The sequence below is a fragment of the Mixophyes fleayi genome, chromosome 5 (genome assembly GCF_038048845.1).
Source record: "Mixophyes fleayi isolate aMixFle1 chromosome 5, aMixFle1.hap1, whole genome shotgun sequence".
Taxonomy (NCBI): domain Eukaryota; kingdom Metazoa; phylum Chordata; class Amphibia; order Anura; family Limnodynastidae; genus Mixophyes; species Mixophyes fleayi.
In genome coordinates this window covers 241,479,214-241,505,767 of record NC_134406.1, presented here as the reverse complement: position 1 = coordinate 241,505,767, position 26,554 = coordinate 241,479,214, and the positions used below count along the sequence as shown (strand labels likewise).

The following is a 26,554-nucleotide window of genomic DNA, read 5'->3' as shown; positions in this document are numbered from 1 at the left end:
AGATACAATCGGTACAATCAGGAAAATGATACAAGCAACATTGCTAACATATGGATAACACTTCAGACAGCAAAATAAGACATAATAAAATTTCTGGGCATTTTTGACATTCAGTGACCGCATGTAGAACATTGCAGCAGCTGCAAAAAATATCATCTGCCATGCCAACAACTGAAGCAAGAGGTAGTAACAAGGTGGAATGACACACTTTATATGCTTCAGCAACTAGGGGAACAGCAACAAGCCATCAAGACCTACACAACAAGCCATGAGATAAGGAGAGGGGGGACATGTTACCTTACTCCAATACATTGAACAATCCTTTGTTTTATGCAAGCTACTCAAACCATTTGAAATTGTAAGAAATAAAGTGAGTTCAGAGCTGTCAGCCTGAGTCAAGTCATACCCCCTAATCAAACTACTGAAAAAGCAGCTGGAGAAGTTGAAGGAGGAGATGAAACTTAGCGATTCTGCAAAACTATGCAGGGTTTGTAGATCAAGTTCTTTATTTACTTCTCCAGAACCTTAGGGTTTGCAGCATCTTCAAATTGGATCACTACATTTTGGCAACCATGCTTGATCCTAGGCTTAAGTCATATGTATTGTTTTTCCTTCTAACTGACACAAGTGTTCACAGATGCAAACAGCTTCTTCTGAGCAAGCTGTCGGCTCAAGTCGCACATGACACGTCCTCTGCTTCAGCTTCTCCTACGAAAGCTACTGCCATAAAAAACATAACTTTTCTAAGAGTTACACTGCTGATGACTCAAAAGAGCACACTGATGTGAAAATGTTTTATGATATCTGGTCAGGCTTAAAATAAATACCCAAATATATTGACACCTCTACCATGTCTCAATCTGATACACCTTGTATTAGTAGAATGATGGAGGATTACTTTAATGATAATGTAGAAATTAGCATCTCAGATAGTCACAGAATTCTGAGAGGAAAAAAAAGGCAATTTTGAGCCTGTTGTGCAAACTAACTATCCTGTACTTAAGCTGCCCGCTGTCTATTGTGTACTCGGAAAGATTGTTTAGCACAGCTGTAAACATTGTGAGTGATAGTCAGAAGAGACTACTTCCCAAAAATGTAGAAAAATTGGTGTTCGTCAAAATGAACTACAAATTGTATGAGGAATACCATTGTTGCTGCCAATTACAAACAGAATCTGTAACACTAGACTCTAGTGTGGATGAAATAATATTGTGTGATGATGATCTTGACATCTGTGAGAAGGATGATGATAATGAGGGTGATGACACAATTGAGGAAGATGACCACTGTTAGCAAAAAGCCCATTAGTAATTTGTTAATCCAGCTCAACAACCAACACTCAAAATGTTCTCTTTTGTGGGGGCCCAAACAAATCAAGCACTTCAGCCACAAAAGTGATAATTTAAAATTTAATATTTATACACCAATGTTTATACACACTATAATTTCAGATTTAATGTTTATACACCATATTTTTGCAGGAAGATTTGATAACTCTGTCTTCAAGAGGTTGAATCGGTCTGTGGTTTTCTAATATAAAGGTTGCTTCTTCATTCTCTGCTGTGCAAAGCAAACTCCGAAAATGGTCCAGCTGGTGATAGAGTGGGAAAAAAAGTTGTGATTTCTCATAGGAATTTTATCAAAGCTTATTGTATACAGGTCTCAATGAATAGGAACGGCTCTGTAAGACAGACAATAGGAAGATGCCATAAAAAAAAATCTTTAAATCGAACTCTACTCCAGACTTAAAGCTTAGTAAATGGGTGACGTTCACTATGTTAAAAAAATCCAGAGTTTTCCTTACTTGGTATGTGTTGTTCTTTCTATCCACCACAGTCCCTAAAGCATTCAATGGTTCAACACAGGTCTCCTGTACACTTCCTATGCTTGTCTTATTCATACAGATACATTTGCATATACTGGGGAAGGGCATAGACAACATTGCTCCTGAATAAAGTGAGCATCAATAGCTTCAGGGAGAATTTGTAGGATTATTTTATTATTATTACTATTATAGCTTTGTAAGGTGCCACAGTGCCCCACAGCGCCGTACAGTAGGGGAAACAGTACATACATAAAACAGCGACATACAAAGCAGACAAAATAAATATAGACATGAAAACAAAGGGAATGAAGGGCCTTGCTTACATTCTAAATGAAAGAGGGTACAGCTGAAATAAGAGGAGCTAGTGTGGCTTAGAGCGGAGATTGGGATAGTTGTGAAGGTGCATCAGTGTGAATAGTGTTATCGAGGATAAGGTGACCTCTATATAAGAGATGGGTTTTCAAAGAGCATCTAAAGATTTGAAGGCTGTGGGAAAGTCTGATTGAGCGTGGTAGGGAATTCCATAAGTGGGGAGCAGCACGGGAAAAGTCTTGTAGCTGGGAGTGAGAGGTTGTTGCCGGAGACCAAACAAGACGAAGGTCAGAGGTAGATCTGAGAATGCGGGAGGGAGAGTATTTTGATATGAGATTTGAGATGTATGCAGGGGTATTGTTGTTGAGGGCTTTGTAGGTAAGGATGAGTAATTTGAGTTTGAGTCTGGAGGACACAGGGAGCCAGTGTAGGGATTTGCAAAGTGGTGCAGCAGACGTTGAGCTGTGAGAGAGGAAGATCAGTCTTACAGCAGCATTTAGGATGGATTGAAGTGTGGATATATGGGTGTCAGAAATGTCAGATAGCAGGAGGTTGCAATAGTCAAGACGGGAGATGATGAGAGAATGGATAAGAGTTTTGGTAGCATGATGAGTAAGAAAGGGGTGTATTCTGGCAATGCTTTTAAGGTGTAGTCCATAGGATTGGAAGAGTGTCTGGATGTGAGGTATAAAGCAGAGGGAGAAGTCAAGTGTGACACCAAGGCAGCGAGCTTGGGAGACTGAGGAAATTGGGGTGTTATTGACAGTGAGGGAGATTTGAGGGCAGGTGGTGACTCTGGCAGGAGGGAAGATAATAAGCTGTTTTGGACATGTTGAGCCTTAGGTGGCGTTGGGACATCCATGTGGAGATAGAGAAAAGACAGTTGGTTACACCAGATACTACAAAAGGAGAAAGGTCAGGGGAAGAGAGATAGATTTGGGTGTCATCAGCGTAGAGGTGGTATTGGAGGCCGAATGAGTGAATTAGTGCCCCAAGAGAAGAGGTGTACAATGAAAAAAGTAAAGGGCCAAGAACAGACCTTGTGGCACTCCAACAGAAGGTGGGAGTGGAGGGGAAGATGTGCCAGAGGTAGGAACACTAAAGCGTTTCGATAGGTAGGAAGTGAACCAGGAAGAACTGTGTCACGAATGCCAATGAAGTGAAGGGTGTCTAGAAGAAGAGGGTGGTCAACGGTATCAAACGCAGCAGAGAGGTCCAGGAGAATTATTATGGAGTAAGGATGCATTATAATTATCAATTGAGAAGTAAAAACACACAGGGAATAGTAATAGTGAAAGAAAAAAACAATACAAACTCAGCATTGTTTAAAAAAGTACTTCTTGCTGTTCTTAATCGTTATCAGCAGAGTATTTTTCAATAAACAAGGCAACTTGACTATTCATTTATTGTGTGAAAAATTGATTTGTTGGTTCCTCTGAGTTAATTTTTTGCTTGAATACTTAAACCACTGAGGGTCTTATATACAGTTGTATGTAAGTTAGTCTTACAATGCAAGTGAAACTTGTATCTCGTAGTGTACTTAGTATTCAGAACTGCTTATATCTTAAGATACATGAGATTCAGAATGATAGGTGCAGTGATGAATTTCAAAACAGCATTAATAAGTAAAGCAACTTGTTCTCAGTCAAAATTTGCAAATTTGTAAGAGTAAGTGTGTAATAGATGGTGGTAAAGGGGCGATATGCACTTGCAAAATGTGTGACCTGGTAGGTGGGTGGTGAATCATTCCAGGTGAAGGACATGAGGGTCCTTTCTAGCCCACATCTCTGCCATTTGTTCTGGTTGCTGTCTCTGCTGATGTCTCATTGCTTGACCTTTGAGCACTTAAGCAACATTGCAACCTCTTGTGAACCACTTCCCACTAGGTATACTGGGCTGAGAGATTGACAGGTCTCAGAAGAATGAATATGTTATATTCCTCAAATAAGTTCTCCAGATCTTGCGCTGAGATTGCATTGTGTGTTACGGACCATTATTCATTTGACAGGGAAGCCTCATCTATATTATTATTCGTGCCTTCAGAACTTCAGTTTATGGCTGCAGCTCGTGCCTGCTGTTTACAGTGGTGGCTGAAAGAGTAAACTCTGGAATTTTGGCAGAGTAGTTTGAAGCTTCTTAAATGCCTCCAGCAGACGTTCCCTAACATAAGAATAATGAATTTCTGCTATAAGTTAGTGGGTAAGATAGTGGTAGGCCTTTCATCTTAGGCATCATGTGTATTATGTTCACCAATGGCTCAGTGTCAGACAGCGCTAACTATGTAACTGACCCTGTGTCAGATTCAGCAGGATAGTAAAAGGGGGTATGAGAGGATTCTTGGCTGCATGGAAGGATTTCTTCCAGCCTGCGCCGAGGCACCTGGACGTAAGCTGTGAGCTTGTTCACCTGCTTGTTTTTAATTCTTTTTCCTATAATTGCTGTTGGATGTTTCACTCCCCTGTGAGCTACAGTATATTACTCAAGTTTAACCATGATATTTTATCTTTCACAGATGCATACAACCCAAAATATAGATGTAGAAATGCAAATGTATTTTTGCATCTACATTCAGAACATATTTTTCTTTCAAATTATTGACACAATTAGGCACTTTGATCTCCGGATAGGAATATGTATGTACTGTCAAACAAAAGATCAGTGGGAAGATCAGTTTAGATATTTTAGTACTGATTTCAAACTGCTGATGCGTTGTGAACTTTTTGAGCGAGGACCTCTACGTTGTCTTCTCATCAGAGAAGGGAAGAAGACATAGATATTGTTTGTTGCAAGTTAAAATTAACAAGCAGCAATGCTTAATTCATATTTTTATTTGGATTTATTAACCTTAGTATGACTGGTGCTATTTATGTAAAATTAGACAGTATATTTGTCATACATGTTTTATTATATAAACGTGCTAATTTTCTGAGTTTAGCTAAGACATCCTCAAATCTATAAAGGGCTTCACGATCAGGGGGTAAATGTATCAAGCTGAGAGTTTTCCAGCGGGTTTGAAAAGTGGAGATGTTGCCTATAGCAACCAATCAGATTCTAGCTATCATTTTGTAGAATGTACTAAATAAATGATAGCTAGAATTTGATTGGTTTTTCAAACCCGCCGGAAAACTCTCAGCTTGATACATTTACCCCCAGGAGTGCAAGCAGATATTATTTTGGGATAACTAGACATTGGATATATTTGCACATAAACTTGATCAACCCATAGTCTCATAACTAAAATCCAGGAATGGGAAACAATCTTTCCCTTACTAAACATCAGTAGGTTTTGAGGGCACTCCACCACCACAAATAATTTCTTGCATGAACCCTCTTACTTGTACCATTGTTACAGATATATATATATTACATTTATTTTCTAAATGAAAGGGAATTTTATTACACACCTGCTGTGAGCTGATAGGTATTGCCTCTCGGAGGATAATCCAGGTTACACATTCTAGGAAAGGGCTTGTTGTTAGAGATCCAAGGTACGTCCAGTAGTTTCTGTCCTTTGGCAGCAAATTCGCGAGATCGAATCTTGTAAATGGACATTCTTTATTCTAAAAAATATAACCTGGGGTTACTAAATATATCAAAAGCTGCAAGATAAAAACTCTGCTTTCCTTTGTATAATGATATGGATATGAAACTCAAACCCTGGTTTTGTTTAATATGTCCTTGTAGTAATGTAAAAAACAAAAGTTTCTTAATCCATTCTATAACAACACTCAGCAAGATTTTTTTTAAACAAAAAGCCTTATTTGTCTGCCTGCAGTACCTGCTCTGTATAGGAAACAAGGTTGGACAAACCACAAGTTTTTCTCCAGTTTCCAATTGTCGTGAAACAAGAAACTAGGACACCCAATCAACATGCAGCTTTCTTACAGTGTCCGTTCACAGGTAGGACACCCAATCAACATGCAGCTTTCTTATGGTGACCGTTCACAGGTAGGACACTCAATGACCATGCAGCTTTCTTACGGTGGCCATTCACAGGTAGGACACCCAATCAACATGCAGCTTTCTTACGGTGGCCATTAACAGGTAGGACACCCAATCAACATGCAGCTTTCTTACAGTGTCCGTTCACAGGTAGGACACCCAATCAACATGCAGCTTTCTTACGGTGGCCATTAACAGGTAGGACACCCAATCAACATGCAGCTTTCTTATGGTGACCGTTCACAGGTAGGACACTCAATGAACATGCAGCTTTCTTACGGTGGCCATTCACAGGTAGGACACCCAATCAACATGCAGCTTTCTTACGGTGGCCATTCACAAGTAGGACAACCAATCAACATGCAGCTTTCTTATGGTGACCATTCACAGGTAGGACACCCAATCAACATGCAGCTTTCTTATGGTGACCATTCACAAGTAAGACACCCAATTAACATGCAACTTTCTTATGGTGGCCATTCACAGGTAGGGCCAAAAGAGAATCCGCTCAGTCAGATGATGCAGGGTCAGAACACCAGCTTGGCAGCCATTTTTTGGCCCATTTTTACTGCAATTGAGCTCAGATAGCATATGAATATCACCCATTGCTTGCAAATACAGTATAATAAGGATATCTCCTCTCTCGTTTTATTATGTTTGATTAAGCCAATAATTCTGGGCTGTATCCAGTGTTTGGTTTAAAATAATTACCCTTGATTTTACTTTGTCCAAATTCTCAATAATATTTTGAATTTCAGGATTTGCTTCTCCAATCTGTAACAAAAGCAGACACATACAGCTCAGTACCATCATTAAGTTATTGCATTTGATTAATAGCCATCATTTGACAAGTATGAGATGGTCAAGACGAAATAATGTGACCTATGATCTACAAATACAAAATACAGATTATGCAGCATTGGTCTGCAAACCCATATGCATTAGTGAATATTGAGACGCACTTGCAGAAATTGAGGTCCATGGCTGGACCAACGCAGATGACCTCCAGTCGAGGCAGACATTTTTAAAATGCAGACTAGTAATTCCCTTTGTGCATCAGTAATGTTTTTGGTTCCTAGTGAATTCATAGGCTGTATTCTCAATAAGATTTATTTAACAAACAAAATGGCTGCTTCTACTATGCTTCAGTGTTCACTCTCTGAGTGGTAATAATAAAATGGTGGTATTTACAAAATGGTGGTAGTTACAAAATGGTGGTAGTTACAAAATGGTGGAAACTCAGCTGAAGTAAAAATGTACCTTAAGTGTATTGTGTGAGTTGGCCTAGATAGGGCTCAAAACTCGTCAATTTTAACACAGTACATGACATGCAGTATATTAATTATTAATGTGAGCAAATAGCATGATTAATGAATTGATTGGATTTCAATTATAACTCGACAAAATACTGAGGCTATTTATAGTTTGTGTCTACATCTTTGCTATCTTAAGACCTCTTCCAAAGTAATACAGTCATTAATAAGTAACAATTCTCTGGCTCTATATTTCTCATATGGATGAAAGGCTGAAATATTTCTAAATAATTACAGCGTCAGGATTGTGAAGAACAATTTGTACATAGTTTTGTGAAGCTCCACCCTACTCCCGTCACCCTGGAGACCCCATAATGTAATGGTGATGCTATGAACAAATGCAGTTTGTCAACGTCAATGTCTCACTCCCAGACAGTGTCTTACTACAGCTCCACTACACACGCAAGCATGGCTCCAACACTGAAAAGTGACACTTGCAGTTAGCACACGTAGATGTATTTGTTTAACTAGTATGCTGGATACACATAGGGTTCAATGAACCTTAAGGATGTAGTGCCAATAGTACATAAAATATTTCAGAGTGAATGTTCGACAAACATGGAGTCCACACAATAGGACAGGCTGCGTCTGTGTTAGTTCAACTTTCATTTTGATACTTTCTGTCAATGCTTTCTTCATAGGTTTCCATGAATCCTAAGTGCAGTGTTAGCATACATCACAGCTGTCCCAGTTTAGGTGAGGGGACAGTCCTGCGGGTTGGCACGTTTGTCCCGACTAGAGAGTAGGGACTGCCTGCACCAGAGGCAGGGGCCTATATTATATGTTTCAAAGCTGTTTTTAGGGGATGGGGGGGAGCTAGGGGTGGTCTAGCAGTTTGGAAGCCGTGGACAATCCCATGGGGTATATGGCATGCCCACCAACCTGGCGAGACCAGGCAGCTTTTTGAATACCTCCAGCACAATTTTGGGGAGTATGTGTTAGTTAAGCTGTGATCACCAAGCAGAGACTGTAGTTCTGAGTGACTATAACAAAGACATAGAAAAATTGCCTGTGTGTAAGAGTTTCTAAGCTATTGGTGGAGAGAGCATGAAGGAACTTATCTTTCTGTAACACACACAAGGTTTGATTTAGAATTGGATGTAAGTCCAACTGTGGGTGCTTTTGGAGAGTGCTTCTCTGTGTGTCCTTTTTACTATAAGATACTTTGTTGAACTACATGCTCCAGTGGATCCTAGCTGCCAGGATGTTCCACAAACTGCAGCATGTTCTGGCAGCCGCTGGCTCTACAAATGCCAGCATGCCCAAGTCAATGGCTGCTAGGACTTGCTGGGACTTGAAGTTCTACAACAGTATTCATCTATTTAGTGACAGTACACTTTTACTATTACCCTGGCATCCACCAACCAAGGTGTCCCAGGAAGAGTCCTAGTGCTATTCAGCAAGGGGCTGGAATGCCCTGGGGGGAGGTTCTCCTAGGGAATCCCACCTTATGCTGATCCGCTGGTTTCAGGTTATGACTGGGGGACTCTAAAAATATAGTTCTACCTGTTATAGAGTGACCAGCCTGGTCCTGGTTACTGCCTTTGAGGGAGCATGTCGATTTTTTTTTTTTACTTAAGGGGAGATCTATCAAAGGTCGATTTTGACCAAATCTCCTACTTTTTACTGATTTACATGGCAATTGCATTATACATAATCTAATAAAGGCAAATCACCAATGATTCCACACTCACAGAAATGTTCACTTTCTGCATTGTGTAGAGCGGGGGAATCTATTAAAGGCCGATTTTCAAAATTGTCATGAAAATCTTCAAACATAATCTCACTGTTTTCAGACAGTCAAGCTTGCCTGACAACCAGTGAGATGGGTGAGATTTTCTATTCATTTAAATGGCCAAAGCCTATGAATGCCCATAAAAATGCAATGTTGATTGAAATGAAAGGAAAAATGCTACGTAAACTAAAATCTTTTTATTTTTTGAAAGTAAAAAAAAGAAATCATTTACTATTGTGAAACTCATTGGCTGCTTGGACATGCTGGCACTTGTAGAACTACAATCCCAGCATACCAGTGACTGCCCGGACTTACTGGGACAGTTCCACTGTAGTGTATCCTTGCTTTGTCGCCAGCCCCATTGTTTTCTAAGGGGTTGGAGGTCAGTATCTGTTCAGCCAATCACATATGGCCAGCTTTTAAACATTGCTTGTAAGTTGCCCATTTAACGATCTCCCTCTAAATCTTTCTTTACAAGTAAATATATGACATCAAGTTGATAATGACTGACGTATCTTTACTCTGGCTACATTCAGATACACCCAGGGACTATCTTGTGGCCGGATAAGTTAAGGTACGTGCAGCTCAAAATACACATGGAAGGCTACAATTCTGCGCCGTAGATTTATGCCTGTGTTTGGACCGCCAAATTGTTGGTTATACTAAATAAAGCCCATAGTGCACAGGGCACAAGAACATACTTATTCACAAACCTGGAAGGTCCTTTTAGGAGATGTGAAAGAAAACGAGGAACATAAAAGAGAGAGTGAACTGCATGCAAGTGACTTGGTGGTGGGTGTACCCATCATACTAGTTCATTAATCCCCTGAAGTAACAGTTGTCCATAAAAATTGTGCTTTGCCCCATAAGAACCATCACATTAATACAAATTTTTCTACAGACAGACCTAAATCATGGCTCATATATTTTAGATTTCATAATAATAACAGAATTATTGAGCTAGTGTATATATGACTAATGTAATAATACTAATAACGCTCAGGATTGTACAGATTACCTCCAATAGCACGCCTATCACAGACAGGCCATCAGGATGCTTTATAGCCTCGTCAAAAGACGGATACCTCTGTGAATTCCAGTGGACTATATGCAACTTAAACAACAGCAAAACAACAATATGTCAGATATATATACCTTGGATAAAAGATATTTTACATTATATATTATTTGTTATCAATATGATTATATCAGAGTTTTATGTAACACTAATATATACAGTGATTTTCAATGAGCCAGAGTAAATATACAACAGTTTCTGTAGTGTATTAAAAATATAACAATTAAATAAATTTACAAAAAATGTATGTGTCCCCCTAAAATTAGTAACCAGCGCCAGTGCTATATACCTAACTCTAATCTTTACGCTCCTAACACCACATCAGGGGGTAAATGTATCAAGCTGAGAGTTTTCCGGTGGGTTTGAAAAGTGGAGATGTTGCCTATAGCAACCAATCAGATTCTAGCTGTCATTTTGTAGAATGTACTAAATAAATGATAGCTAGAATCTGACTGGTTTTTCAAGCCCGCCAGAAAACTCTCAGCTTGATACATTTACCCCCAGAAGTCTTTGATGACATCTCCAACACACTTACTGATTGGCCATCCCAGTTCCTGATTAGAGAGAGCGACTTTAACACAATACTGAATTGATTCCTAGATAGATCTACACGACTTTCATCCAAACAAACAAACATCACTTTATAGACATTACAGGACCATGGATTTTCAGACTCCTGACACTCTCCACCCTAAAGACCAGGATTATACCCTTATATTCTTACTCCTAATTCCTCAATGATTTCTAGCTAAATGAGTCTGTGCTAGCATGAGATTAAACGTTTAGATTATGCCATAGTGCAAATAATCCAGTCTGACTGCCTAGCAAAGCTAGCTCCTTCCACCTGCAATTTCAATTGCATAATATTACAAAAATCTGTATTTGTGTATGTTAAGCCGCTCATTAAATCCGTAAATGCAGGATAGGGAGCGTATTACCCAAATTACTCTATTTCTTCTGGACCCTCCTAACTCCCTTAGTGACTTCATATTTTTGCAAACTGGGAGTAGTAATCAGCAATTATAACCGGCAGAATGGCAGATCACAGGTCTCCAGGAAGACCCTCGATGCTCACCAGTCCTCCCCAAGCTTATCCCTCCCTCTGCATCTCTCTACAGCTGGTCAACTGAAACAGATTATCCAATAGTAACCCAAATTTAAAACACTGTTAAGCCAGAGTTTATGAGTCCCATACAAATGCAAAACCTCTGTCTACCACCTAAGACTAACTCTTCAGTCAGACGTAACCTCTTTATTCAACATTCTCTACATCTTTGGGGGTTTTGTCATAATAAACACAACGTAGACCCTCCACTCTTGTCACTTCAGTGAATGACCTGCTACACACAAGCAAGATATTTGAGGGATAAATATAAATGCCCCTCAAAAGAACACTTTGGGCTAGATTTACTAAGCTGCGGGTTTGAAAAAGTGGGGATGTTGCCTATAGCAACCAATCAGATTCTAGCTGTCATTTTGTAGAAAGCACTAAATAAATGAAAGCTAGAATCTGATTGGTTGCTATAGGCAACATCCCCACTTTTTCAAACCCGCAGCTTAGCAAATCTAGCCCTTTGTTTCTATCAAATACATGACTTTTCAACAAATGATTAAAGCTAGTGGCACCATTGCATTAAGTGAATATGAAAAAATATATACTCATGGTATAAAGTAATTTCTTCCCTCAGCCCAAAGTGTCAGTAATCCATTGTTCTGTGACCCCAAACAAGGTGGTGCCCAATAATATGAATTGTCCATTTAACAATCAAGGGACCCCAAAAATAGATTATGGAAACCATCCAGACCCAAACCGTCTCTAGTCTGTATATAACATTTAATTTAGTTCAGTAAATATAGAAATTCCCAGCATGCTCTTTTTCACTCTGCTGCTGCAGGTTTCTATGTTAGGGGGGAGGTGCTTCTCTAACACAGCAGACACACACTGACTGACAGCTTGTAAGACATGCTTAGCTGAAATACACTGTGAATTGGATATATATACGGGGGCTGGGCCAGTGATGTCACAGCAACTGAAATGACTGCAGTCTCTGCTTTATAACCAGTCTCAGATACCATGAAGACACTGTCCTAAAGATGTGGGAGGGACTCTACATTACTGTAATAGAGTGGGGAGGTAATACCTTACTTTTTATCAGAGCTGCAGTGGACTAACAGGTTTAAACTGATGAATGTATTTTATCTTCGTGGTTCATTTATTAAAAAGTTAATTTTGGGGGCTATTGATCCTATAAGTACCTGTCTGTCTCCTGAGACTGCATCATCTTACCTCAGCAGGGTATTGTTGTCCATCTATTACATGTTCGGAGCCATCTCTGTCAGATGATCCCCAGTGAAAATGGAATTGACGTAAGCGATAATTCCCAGTCAATGGTCCTTCACTCAGTACTACAACAGAAAAGCATTAATAGTCCATGCAGCAACACAAATCATTTCAGAGAATAAACTATAGATATATTTCTTCTCTTAAATACAGTGCTCCCTATTTATACTGCCATCCTAAAACACAGACCAAAACGGATATTATTATTAAGAGGGTGACATATAATGGAATTAATTTCTTTTTATGTACTTTTGGATACAGAATATATGTGGCAGTAGGGGTGGCGCTATAAAGGGGGTATAAAGAATATGCATTAAACTTTTTTTTGCTTGTTGTCTACTTTTACTTTAAAAATACTTTGATCTTGCACTGGTGTATATTGATGTAACACCCAGCTGACATGAAGATCATGCTTCCTCTCTGAACTAAAACAGTAAGGTAAAGTGACTATGAGCTTTTAGAGCAGGTAACTGTGTTTGTATCAGGAAGGGCTCTATTCATGTAATGTGGTCATCCATTAATGCAGTGGTTCCCAAACTTTTGCAGTTCGCGGCACCCTTAGAGTCTCCAAATTTTTTCAAGGCACCCCTCCAAAATAATTATTGAGTCCTGTTTTAGAAGTAGTTGGGTCAAAAAAATGTAATACGTATTTAGGTCAGGACAGAAATACTTATTTAGTTGTATGCAAAAATGCTACCTCTGCATCCAGACACTCTGCCCTCAGGCACTCTGTCCCCACTGCATCCAGACACAGTGCCCCCTCTGCATCCAGACACTCTGCCCTCAGGCACTCTGCCCCCTCTGCATCCAGACACACTGCCCCCTCTGCATCCAGACACACTGACCCCTCTGCATCCAAACACACTGCCCCCTCTGCATCCAGACACACTGCCCCTTTTGTCACACTGTCCCCCCTCCTCTGCTCTGTCACGCTTTCCCCCCTCCTCTGCCCTCTCTCATGATGTCCCCCTCCTCTGCCATCTCTCATGATGTCCCCCCTTCTCTGCCCTCTCTCACGATGTCCCCCCCTCCTCTGCACTCTGTTACACTGTCCCCTCCTCTGCCCTCTCTCACGCTGTCCCCCCCTCTGCCCTCTCTCACGCTGTGTCCCCCTCCTCTGCCCCTCTCACGCTGTGTCCCCCTCCACTGCCCCTCTCACGCTGTGTCCCCCTCCAATGCCCCTCTCACGTTGTGTCCCCCTTCACTGCCCCTCTCAGGCTGTGTCCCACTCCACTGCCCCTCTCACACTGTGTCCCCCTCCACTGCCCCTCTCAGGCTGTGTCCCACTACACTGAACCTTTCACAATGTCCCCCTCCTCTGCCCCTCTCAGGCTGTGTCCCCCTCCACTGCCCCTCTCACAATGTCCCCCTCCTCTGCCCCTCTCACGCTGTGTCCCCCTCCTCTGCCCCTGTCACGATGTCCCCCCTCCACTGCCCCTCTCACAATGTCCCCCTCCTCTGCCCCGCTGTCACCCTCCTCTGCCCCGCTGTCTGCCCCGCTGTCACCCTCCTTTGCCCCTCTGTCTGCCCCTCTGTCTGCCCCGCTGTCACCCTCCTTTGCCCCTCTGTCTGCCCGCTGTCACCCTCCTCTGCCCCGCTGTCACCCTCCTTTGCCCCTCTGTCTGCCCCGCTGTCACCCTCCTTTGCCCCGCTGTCTGCCCCGCTGTCTGCCCCGCTGTCACCCTCCTTTGCCCCTCTGTCTGCCCCGCTGTCTGCCTGGTGTCTGCCCCGCTGTCACCCTCCTTTGCCCCTCTGTCTGCCCCGCTGTCACCCTCCTTTGCCCCTCTGTCTGCCCGCTGTCACCCTCCTCTGCCCCACTGTCTGCCCCGCTGTCGCCCTCCTTTGCCCCTCTGTCTGCCCCTCTCTCACCCTCCTTTGCCCCTCTGTCTGCCCGCTGTCATCCTCCTCTGCCCCTCTGTCTGGCCCGCTGTCTGCCCACTGTCTGCCCCTCTGTCTGCCCCGCTGTCACCCTCCTTTGCCCCTCTGTCTGCCTGCTGTCTGCCCCTCTGTCTGCCCCGCTGTCACCCTCCCTCGCCCCTCTGTCTGCCCGCTGTCTGCCCAGCTGTCACCCTCCTTTGCCCCTCTGTCTGCCCGCTGTCTGCCCCTCTGTCTGCCCGCTGTCACGCTCCCTCTCACTCCTCTGCTGCGAGCCAGCTATAGGAAAAAACAAAGAGCACATAAACTTACCAATCCGTCGGGCGCCGGGACCCAGCAGACTCCTCTCTCCCGCAGCTGTTACTGACGTCGATATTCAGTGACAGCTGCGGGAGAGAGGAGGCTGCTGGGTCCCGGCACCGTGCAGATTGGTAAGTTTATGTGCTCTTTGTTTTTTCCTATAGCTGGCTCGCGGCACCCCTGGGAGCCGCGGCGCACTCTTTGGGAACCGCCGCATTAATGTAATGTGGGTTATACTAATATAGGTTCTCTGTATTAAATATGGGGAGTAATAATAAAAATGTGGGGGGGGCATTAGGGGAAATAAGCCTATTTATTAAAAGTGAATGCTATTGACTTAATGTTGGGTGTGGTTGTGGGGAGGAAGGCCTGTTATTAAATGTGGGTGCTATTAATCTAATATTGGGGGAAGGAGGCCTAGAGTGTTCACTCATTGCTTGAATTTCCAGGAGGTCAAAAGTGCCTTTCCAAACAGGACCCAAACATTATAGGAACCAAACAAACAGCAAATGAGCGTGAGCCACTACCAGCAGTAGGTTGTAACTGCTTCAAGAACAGGAGAGAAACTGTCTGACGACTGTCCCAATTCTGTTGGGAAAGTCCTGATATTGGACTTTGATTAGACTACAGGGACAGCTGTGAGGTATTTCCCATGTGTGCGACTTGTAAAGGGGAGGTGTAGAGAAAGTAAAGAAAATGAATTCACAAAAGCAAATTTTCTAAATTAGTGATTTCAACTTGTTGATAAATTGAGCAATATTGAGCTTCTATTTTACACTATTTGTATAGAACTGTTCATGGTAGTTTATCTAAAAGATAAGAAGACTGTTATTTCAGCTATATATGTTATAAGCCCCATACGCAATTGATAGTGTGGGTTCTGAACTGCAACTAATGAAGCTTAAGGGTTTATTTAGTCAAATTGTCAATTCTCTGGGATTTTGCCAGCCAGTTCTAAAGCGGCAGGTTTATTCAAGATGAACCTAGCAGGTTGTGCCTTTAACAAATTTGCTGTTTTAAGCATGAACGCAGAAAAAATGAGAATTGTCGATTCTATAAAATCGGAGTTTGATAAATAAATGTATTAGTCACAAACTGGCCAATAAGCCATTTAGAATTCAGCATTTCTGAGATTTAATATACATTTATCTATATCAGAAATATCTTAAAAGAATGTGGGAGCATTTGGAAATAACTTAATGATTTGCATTCCTAATAAAGTTATCTTTTTGAGGAAGTTTGGGTATAAATGCAAAAAGAAACAACTAGTCCACTGGGTGGCAGAGTGAGTCATATTTACACTAAGAATGTAGGATATACAGGTAAAAATGGGCACTGTCAGTCATTTTCAAATTTAGTGTCAACTACGGCTAATGCTGGCAACACGTGCTGAAAAACTGGCAGCGATATTGAACAGTTAGCTATATATCAATAAGAGTGTGGAATCACAACAAGTACATTCATTATCTAAATTAACTTAAATCAGATTGTTATTGGGTTTGTTAATAAATCTAAGCTGGAGATGATCACTATAGGCCTGTGCAGACAGGCATCTACCAATCACAGGTTCCATCGATGCCAGGCGGAATCTCTCTACTCGGCTAATGAAGCTGAAAAGTTCTAATTAGCACTCTGTTCTGTCTTTCAATCTGACACACAAGGACTACGCTATGCTGAGATTATCTCTTTTCCAATTTGTTACACAACATTAATAATACAATGTTTCAATGCATCAAACATACCTGATTTATCATTTGTGTCATCAAACTCTACATTAAAACAATGACCGACATTAACAAGTCTTCGAGATGATTTGGGATCATAGTAGATGTACAGAGGCTTCAAAGATGAATCATGCTTGACTTTTTTGGTATTAATATTAACTGGGGACTGGTGAGGTCGACATTGTCCAGTACTGGAGGTACATATACCCATATCTGGGCTCTATTCTGAAAAAAAAAAAATAATATTGCTATAGTGAAAACTGGATTGACAATTTATTATCATTATTAACTTAGACAAAAACATTTGGCATTTTGCTTTTCAAGGATTCGTCCTGTGGGTTCGTCAGTCTGTCCGTACATACTATATGTACTTATTATTAAGACCACAGAACAATGATATTGGCAATAGGCTGCAGTTATTGATCTGCCCTTTTAGCCAGTAGGTGAAAGCTGTGCAAATCAGAAAATCAGAATTATACAGGCTATTTTCATCTTCACTTAAACAAAATACTTAAAGGTTATCAATAACATTTTCTTGGACATTTGTATACTCATGAGAATTATTCTGTGCCTCTATAAACAGTGGATGGGAGATTTGCCAGGGATCAGCACACATTGGGCCTGAGTCATTAAGGAAAGTAAGGCAAAAAAGGAGTAGATGTTCTCAGGGACAACCCATGTTATAATACAAGGGGTGCAAATTAGTTTATTATTTTGCGCATAAATTAAATACTGGCTGTTTTTTCATCTATCACACAAATACTTGATAGCTTTATTTGTACACTGACTATTACAGCTGATCTAGGACATGCCCTACCCCAACTATAAATCTGTCCTCACATTTTAAATTTACCTCCCTCTCCGATGCAACATGGTTTTGCCCAGGTGCAAAGTTACTCCTTTTTTATGCTTTGCTCTTCTCAGTGAACCCAACCATATGTGGACCTCTAATGTATGTTTCATACAATGAAAGTGACTATACTGCCCTCTGGTATCCCACATTCATTAACCAAATATGTCATATTGCAGATAATTATATAAAAAAAAGTGCCAAATTATGTGATTTTAGAAAAAAAAAAAATAGGGATTTTTTTTAAAAAAAAACGGTATCCAAAACAAAAAACAAAACACGTGAGGGCGGTTTTGCCAAAACAAAAACCAAAACCAAAACACGAAGTTAATCCAGATCCAAAACCAAAACCAAAACACAGTGGTTAATGAATACCTCTAGCTCAAACTGTATTTCCCTACTATCCCCCAGCATGTGTATTAGGAAGATAAGAACATTGGTAGCAATGAGCATTAGGTCTATGTTCCATAAAGCCCTAAGAAAACAAAGAGGCCCAAACAAACATTATATTATTTATAGTTCTGGTATAACACTAACAAACACCATCTCATAGAGATTTATAGCTGGTACCCTGGCCTGTGATTGGCTGACCGTGTCTACAATTAGCCTGGCTACATCTATATGTATTATTTTCTTACAGATGTCAGAGTATCAGTTAGGAACATTTAGAAATTATGTGTAGTTACATAACCCTACTGTAGATAATAAGGATACTTAAAGTCACCATTACATTCCGTGTCCTGTATTATACTTTCAGCCTCCATATTGTATCTCTATATGGTTACTGAACCTTTTGGAGATTTATAAAATACAAGTATACACTATGTATTTTTACATACATTCTGCTGGAAAGATAGATTTAGAGTATTTGAGATATTTGGTAAGGGGGAACCTGTTCACAAAAGCTAGCAGAAAGAAAATAACCTTTGAAAGGTGTAAGGGTCATATTCATCAAAGGCCAATAGGGTGTTTTGTAATTTTGCCCTATACGTCAAGGGGTTACTGCCATCTATAACACTTCTGATGGTTGTAAGATTCACTGGTTCCCACCTTAAGCTGGGTACACACTACAGAAATTTCAACAAACTTTTTATGTCGAGCGATTTTACATGCGATCGATGGTCCGATCGCTCGGTCCATGGACTGCATACACACTAGCCTTGTTTAGGATGTTAAAGGGAAGAGCGGACGTCCCTTTAGCGACTTTTTACAGCCATGTTGTCGTGAGCAATGACTGTAATTTTGTACTCACTGTTGTGGATCGGTCGGAAGTTTATACACACGACACAGCGGAAACGAGATTGGAACGAAAATATTAAATGGTACGACCAACCAAATGAGGCGACAATCGTCCATTTGGGCAGACTTTGGACCATCGTGTCACTGCACACACTGACCCGACTTTTGAACGAGAGGTCGTATGTCGGCTGATTGAGCCGATTATTGGATGAAAACCGTGTAGTGTGTACCCAGCTTTAGATTCCACATCCCATTGCAACCTATATAAACAAGCAGTGCGGCAATATATGTATTGCCTCTATATTAGTTCTGATATCGCAATCTCACAGTGGTGAGAAAATCAATGAAAAGTTATTTGAATAAAGCATTTTTACAATGTTGAAAGGTTTTTAATTATATTCTTAATATTTATTATTTTTTTTCTAATTAATGGAACTGAATTTCCAAATCTGGACTTTCTGTTCCACACTCATTTGTGTCCTACATGAAAAAACAGCCAGTATTTTCCTTATGTGCAAAATAATAAACTCATTTGCACCCCTTGCATTGTAGCATGGTTTTGGTCCAGTACACTTAAGTAAGAAAACTTACTCAATTTTTTCTTAACTTTCCTTAATGAATCAGGCCCTCTATCTCTTACAGAAGCACTAACCCAGCATGAACATACTCTGACCTGTGTGTATAGTATTATGAAAATGTTATTCCATATATTATATATCTACGACTGACTACAATTATTGCTAAAAATAGATGTTTTGATCTGCTGTACTAATGTGATACTTTGTTTTATTTTTGGGCTTGATTTGTGATTGGATATATAATGAAAACAAATCTCCTGGAAGCAAAGAACTACGGGCCTGATTCATTAAGAATCTTAACTTTAGAAACTTCTTATTTCAGTCTCCTGGACAAAACCATGTTATAATGCAAGGGGTGCAAATTAGTATTCTGTTTTGCACATAAGTTAAATACTGACTGTTTTTTCATGTAGCACACAAATATCAACTTTAAATTTCAGTGCACAAATAAGCTATAAAGTATTTGTGTGCTACATGAAAAAACAGTCAGTATTTAACTTATGTGCAAAACAGAAATAGTAATTTGCACCCCTTGCATCGTAACATGGTTTTGTCCAGGAGACTTAAGAAGTTTTTTAAGTTAAGATCCTTAATGAACCCTATATTACTAAATTATTGGTGATTTATAAGATGTATGGTATATAGTATTTTCTCATTTCATTGTGAAACTGGTTGTCTGTTAGAAGTATGTAATTTGTCTAATCCTTTCTCACACACACACACACACACACACACACACACTTCACACACACACACTTCACATACACACACTCACACACGCACTTCACACACACACACACACACACACAAGCACTGTTCCTTTTATATTAAAGCTAAAGATTGCAGTAGACTTGACACACAGTCGATATAAAAAGTCTGGATAGACTTATTGCAATTGCAGGTGTTTGTGATGTAAAGAGTGAAATCAAGACAAATCATGTCAGACATTTTTCATAATCTGACCAACAACATTCAAGTGAAAAACAAACTGACATTTTTAGGAAACAGAGGGGAAAACTACAACACTCTGGTTGCACAAGTTGCAAAGTCACGTTGAAAATGGAAAAAAAACATGGTTTATCTTGATTTCAGACTTTACATCACAAAACACCAGCAATTTCAATAAGCATGTCCAGACTTTTCAAATCCGCTGTATACACAAGTTCACAAGTCTTTCTTAGAGAAGAGCCCTTGCTTAGCTGTGTTAACCCTGTGTCTGCCTGAGTACAGTTTGTTAACTCTTTGAGGGCTGCACACCAACTTCGTTGCACGCAATTCCTGGTGACGAACCTAAGAGTGTCAAAAAGACTGATTTCATAAATAAAATTAACATTTTGTAGCAGAGACCACTGGCAGAATATCTGGGTTATTTTGGTGTGTGATTCCACTCAATCCTGTAACCTGTGTGACGGTGTGTGAGATTGAGCAGTGATAAAAACCTGTAGTCCCATCCGGATTGGATGTGCTGTCAGTGTGTACCTGATATCAGGCCTTACCAGTTGGCCAACTTTGCAGATTTATTTTTTTACATGGGCATGCGGAATCAATTACTATTGTCCTTCATGTGTAAGAAGCAGCCTTAGACTAGTTTACACTGCTTTGGATACTTGTCTGCCTTATCTGAACTGTAAATCTTCCATACTGGAGGGTCTTAGTCAGGGACATTTTAAGAAAGGGTCCATAGGCCTACCAGATGTGGGAGCAGGGGTACCATTAGGCTGGTAAGAAGAGGATCTAAAAAACTTGCTTGCCAGGAACTAATGTTGTAGGAAACAAGATATCTCTTGTTAGAGGTGAATCTCCTCCTAGGTGATGCTAGAATCTCCTGGGACAAATAAAAAATGATTAACCTAAAGTTTAACCTATTGTCAATCCTAGGCCTAACATTAGTCCAAGCCCTAAAATAGCTTGTATGGTGGTCCACTAATATGTTCTTTGCCCTGATCAAAGCAATATCTTAAAGCAATACCTCGGCGCCACCAGTAGAGTGCACTGTTTTATAGTACCAGTGGTCAGTTAGGGGAACAGAATATAGACAAGGAATAATGCATTGCTCTTGTTAAAATGGCAGGTTAATGTCAGCATTGTTCTCAATTATGTTGTTTAGTACTTTCAAAGACAATGAATTGGATAATTACATGTTACAGAGAAACTAAAGCTTGAGCAGTTAACTAGCATTTTAGTGCAGAGCATATTTATAGTGATCCCATAAACTGCATTGTCGGTCCTTGCAGAATTACATGGTTATTTACTAGGATTTCGTCAATAATTCATCACAGCTCATAGAGATACCTTCTCCTGTCCCTGTCTCTATCCTGCAACTTCTGTCCAATTAGGTACTGCATTAGTGTGTGTACGTTCCAACTATTATTGTTCCAAAGCACATTGTATCATTTGATTTTTAAACTGAGCTAAAAATCTCATTCAACGATGGAACCATGTCCTTCCAATTCTGCAGTGTGTCTGCACTCAGGACCAGCAGTGTCCATAGATCTCTATGGAGTGTGCAGAGTCACAATCTTTTCAGCTGATAGTTATGACAGATGAAGAGCACAGATCTGAAGATAAATCGTGTAAAATGTGTTTAGTGTATACACAGGGATTGGCTGCTGACCAGGACTTTTTTGGGGACTTTTTTTTTTCTTGTTTTTTTAGTCATTGGTAAAATCGTTAAGGATATCGCATGGGGAGAAATTTTGTAAAATGCGTACCCAGCCTAGGTTATAGTAAGATCTCTAGGAAAAAAGCCTATCATTCAGAGGCGAGGGGATTTTTGTAACCCCCCCTCCCATATAATCACTGGTAACATTCACTTAAGCTTCAAACACGCAGAATAATTATATGAATTGTAATCAAATGTCTAATTTATAAACAATTTTAAATATAAATTATTTGCAACTGAACTTGTAAGCAGATATTCTCTAATCTCCCCACAGCACCTACTGTAGTAAGTGGTGTCTGTGTAAAACTACCTACACATGTTACAATTCAGTTATATGATGTGATTGATAATGATTGAATGGAATTCAGTTTATGGAATACAGCTAATCAAGTCCAATCGCAATTCTACAATATATATTGCAAAGACGTCTTCGGATTGGATGCTTTGAAAAAGTTTTTATCTTCATGCAATCAAATTCTTGTCTGTGTGCTGTCATTGCAGACTTTGCACTACATTGCTCATTCTCAGCCATTGCAAACGGGAACATCTCTGCATGTGTGGGGAAATGCTTTGATTTTGTAGATGCAATCCAATACATTTCTGAGTGAATCTCATAAAGATCCAATATACTGTGAGTGAAAATCATGGCCTGATTGAGGATTCATATCGCCCTAGTCTAATACTCTCATAGCGCCCCTCAGCTTTCACAATACTCTGTATAATTGTAAAGCAGAACGGAGAGATGAAAGAGCGCTATAGAAGGTGAAGGTATATGTTTGTAGCCTAGCTTGTCTCTCCTATTCACATATACTCAAGGACTCACCCAAGGATGATTCATTGGGCCTGATTCATTAAGGCACGCAAAACGGAGGTGCGACGAAACGAGTTTGATAACACTGTAACCAGTCTGTTCCTCGTTTCTCACATAATGTGGATTATAGCAAGTACTTTTATAGCCCTTGCTTTTGTTCCCCAGCTCAACAGACTACAACTGCAGTGTCTAATTACATGTGGATAAGGGGACATTGTAGTTCATTGTAAATATGTATATTGTTTAATGTATATTGGTGGTGTGGCAGTGAGGTTGTTATTCATTGTCCTTAAAGTGAAGGCAGGGGGTTATGGGTAGGGATCAGGTTGCAAGATACTGGAGGGGGAAAACTAATTGGTGTCCATTCTTCTCACAAGACTAGTCCAGACAGGCCATCTAGCAGGGGAGGTTCTGTGGAAGGACAGCTCAACTTCACTCCCCTCTCCAACCCCCCCTAGTCCAGCACCGACCAATGTTTAACAAGGAGAGGCCCAGGGGTTTGGCCAGAGAGGGGAAAGCTCTGTGGAAATTAGACCGTAGATATAAGGAACCACTCCAGGGGGGAGGGGGTGTTCATTCGGTGATTTGATTGCTTGAAGGTGCAAGATCTGGTTTTGAGTTGTCATTCTCTACCAGAGTCTAGATAGGCAGCTGAGAGAGATCCATGGGTCATCAAGTCTGTACAGCCAGGTCACTGTAACTCCTTAAGCTAGTGGGGTAAAGGACAGATAATGTGGTAAACCTGCCTGGCATTTATTTACTGTGTGTACATAATAATCTAGTGATTGTTTTTATTACAATAAATGTATTGCTTTACTTTATAAGTGCATTTGCCTGAGTGACTAGCAAGAACCTTAGAAGGTACTGGGTAGACTTCCCTGGCTTAGGAAGGCACCTGTGCGCGGCCAGTCAGCGTGAAGTGGGTATAATTGGGCCAGAAACCCCAGTATCTTCACAGAAGGCATTGTGTATTTTTTTTTAAAACACATGTAAATCGGGCATATGCACATCCGTAGTCAACAAAGAGCGGATGTTAAAGATATGTCTATTGTTAAATACTGGTCTCAGTACGCTCTGCTCTAACAGACAATACACAGCAATACCTCCAATACATAAGTGGGGTATAAAGACCCAAAAGAACGGACAAAGAATAATAAAAAGTTTTCAGTTAATGTCACTTGTTAATAATATAAAAACATAAAAAAACATTATTTTTTCTGTACATAAAGTGCATGTATTAGAAATGTTATGAATGTCTACTGTACAAAAAATTCATCTTTACAGTAGCTTCTGAGTGCAAACACATGTTCTAACATGTATATACCACCGTCATCACTAGTAATGGGCACTTACACCTGACCTGTACTGTGCAGGAGATACAACAGAAAAACAAAGTAACTTTCAGATGCCCAAAGCTTGAATCAGATGCTGCAGCGTGCTCCCGACCTTGGCATGTCCTTACTGTACAATGATTACAAGTGTACACCCAGTCCCCTCCCCATTCCACCCCTGAAATCGTAGGCTGTAGTAAGTGACCTTTGCGTCTGAAGATGAGTTGGATGTTGCTACATTCAGAGTATGGGCCAGTTCTGGACATGAGAAGATCGATTTTACGCAAAATACGGCAAGTATCTGCATTTACGTTCCTTAGTGAATCAGGCCCATTGTCTTCAACCTTTACCATGGAAATACGTCATGATGAAATCCTTACTACATTTATTTTTACTATTTTGTGTTTAATTTTTAGTTTGGAGAACAAAAATTCTCTTAAATGTTAAAATGAACAGATTTTACCTCTCCCTGCACAATTTTGCACCCCAAACTCTTGCACCCCTCCCACCCCCCCCACACACACACACACACAAGACTTGCACACAAGCCTGCCGCTTACTCAGCCTATTGCATAATCAGGCCCTGGGGAAAATTGCTTAAAATCAACAATCAAAAATTGTGATTGTTATGTGTCTGGGTAGCTTAAGCACATTTTATTCAGTCTGAGTGATTAATTCTCCTGAAAAGCACTATATGAATAAACAGTCCAGGTAATGTAATTGCATTACCTAATTAGTCTTGGCATCATCCTCAAAGATATTGCTTAAATTCAACCACAAAGAACGTGTTGTGTACTGCCACCTGTGAGACTTGCACTTTCCTTACCAGACTGGAGACTTCACTGTAACATGATCATATGTGGGACGATAAAGGAAGAAAGGGTGCAAAGTCTTTCAAGCAACACTTACAAAGTTTTTAGGTTTCCTAGCAACAAAATAGCTAATCAGAGATGAAATCACACCCTAAATAGTACAATGAAAACAACTTGTAGTTTAGAAAAAAAATTCGTATCACTTACAGCAACTAGCAGAGTTTGGAAAACAAAGTTAAATCAAATACATGGCGGAGACATTTATTCGACAATAATCAACATAAGTAGTAGCAATGAATCTATATATCCCATGTTATCGCACCAACAGAGTATGAACCAGATTAATTTAGATGTTATTTTATTTGTATAATTTTAACACTATGATGATTATGATGTTGATGAAAACTGTTATTGAATAATAATGATAAAAAACCAAATCATGGGCCTGATTCATTAAGGATCTTAATTTGAGAAACTTCTTATTTCAGTCTCCTGGACAAAACCATGTTACAGTGCAAGGCGTGCAAATTAGTATTCTGTTTTGCACATAAGTTAAATACTGACTGTTTTTTCATGTAGCACACAAATATCAACTTTAAATTTCAGTGTACAAATAAGCTATCAAGTAGTTGTGTGCTACATGAAAAAACAGTCAGTATTTAACTTATGTGCAAAACAGAATATTAATTTGCACCCCTTGCATCGTAACATGGTTTTGTCCAGGAGACTGAAATAAGAAGTTTCTCAAGTTAAGATCCTTAATGAATCAGGCCCCATATCCCCACACATTAAAATACATATGAATGTAATTTCTACTGAAACAAGTTACAAATTAAGTAATGTCATATTTAAAATACAATTAATGGTATTAAAGCTCTCAATTATTAAATCACTACTGTGGCTTCCAAACTGTTATTGAACTACGACCAGCTGCTTACACCATTAATCTGGGTACACACCTATGTAATTATTATGCAGATCACACGGTTCACGTTTGTTCAGATATTGCCAGAGTGCGTACGCTGCCACGATCATGTTTTATCATACTAAAACACATCCCTTCTGTTGATTTGGTTTTATAAAATTCCTAAAAATCACAATCAACGATTGAACGATGTCTTTCAGCAGATGGTTATGAGAGATGAAGATCACAGATGTAAAGGTAAATCGTGTAGGTGTTTGCATGAATCAGCATCTTTCAATCATTGTTGAAATCGTTACAGACATTGCATTTGAAGTAAGATAGCATAGGTGTGTACCCAGTATTACTGTCAGAGCTTGCTTGGACTTGTAGTTCGACAACAGCCGGAGAGCCACAGGTTGCCTTAGTCTCATTTATTAAAGTTATACTGACATAAATCTACTGATACGTAATAAAACTGTTCCACGTACCAAGCTGCAATCACAATCTTAGATTGCTCTTAAAGCATTAGGCTACGGGTTTGCTGGTATCATATATAGTGTATCTGTCATTAGCAAAGAGCTGCAATGTGCACATTGTTGGCATTTGGCCAATACTGCATCACTCTATCTCATTCATGTTCCATAACCATCAGGAATATATAATCATATTGTACCCTACATACTATACACACAGCATCAGAGAAATGCATTAGTCATTACTGTAACCCAATATCCAAAAGCTTTCAGTAACAGCAATCCTTTACATTTTACCATGTATTTTATTTATTTTATCTATATACTCACCGATCGCAGATCTCCTCTCTCCTCTCCCTCTTCTGGTATTTCTATGTGGTCTTCACTACTCAATATAACTCAAAACATATCAGCGGCACAGCAACCAAAACACAGAAAGTCAGACTGGT

At 40.0% G+C, this 26,554-nt stretch overlaps 1 protein-coding gene across 2 annotated transcripts; it reads right to left on the bottom strand.

Moving 5' to 3' along the window:
- Window positions 1-26,554, bottom strand: LOC142157866 (carbonic anhydrase 13-like). Of its 2 annotated transcripts, XM_075211395.1 has the most exons (7): window positions 26,436-26,554; window positions 16,464-16,670; window positions 12,493-12,611; window positions 10,146-10,241; window positions 6,791-6,853; window positions 5,542-5,697; window positions 1-1,591 (listed from the first exon to the last, which is right to left on the bottom strand). In XM_075211395.1, the coding sequence occupies exons 2-7, from the start codon at window positions 16,654-16,656 to the stop codon at window positions 1,454-1,456; spliced, it is 765 nt and encodes a 254-aa protein (XP_075067496.1). In that variant the 5' UTR covers window positions 16,657-16,670; window positions 26,436-26,554; the 3' UTR covers window positions 1-1,453. The 2 variants fall into 2 exon arrangements, with proteins under 2 accessions (XP_075067496.1, XP_075067497.1); XM_075211396.1 differs by lacking the exon at window positions 10,146-10,241.

Coding starts and splice junctions, on each gene's coding strand:
- LOC142157866 (XM_075211395.1), bottom strand. CDS start 16,656: ATGGGTATATGTACCTCCAGTACTGGACAATGTCGACCTCACCAGTCC. Junction 12,612..16,463: donor TGACACAAATGATAAATCAG/GTATGTTTGATG, acceptor TTTCTGTTGTAG/TACTGAGTGAAGGACCATTG. Junction 1,592..5,541: donor TACCTATCAGCTCACAGCAG/GTGTGTAATAAA, acceptor CTCTATCACCAG/CTGGACCATTTTCGGAGTTT.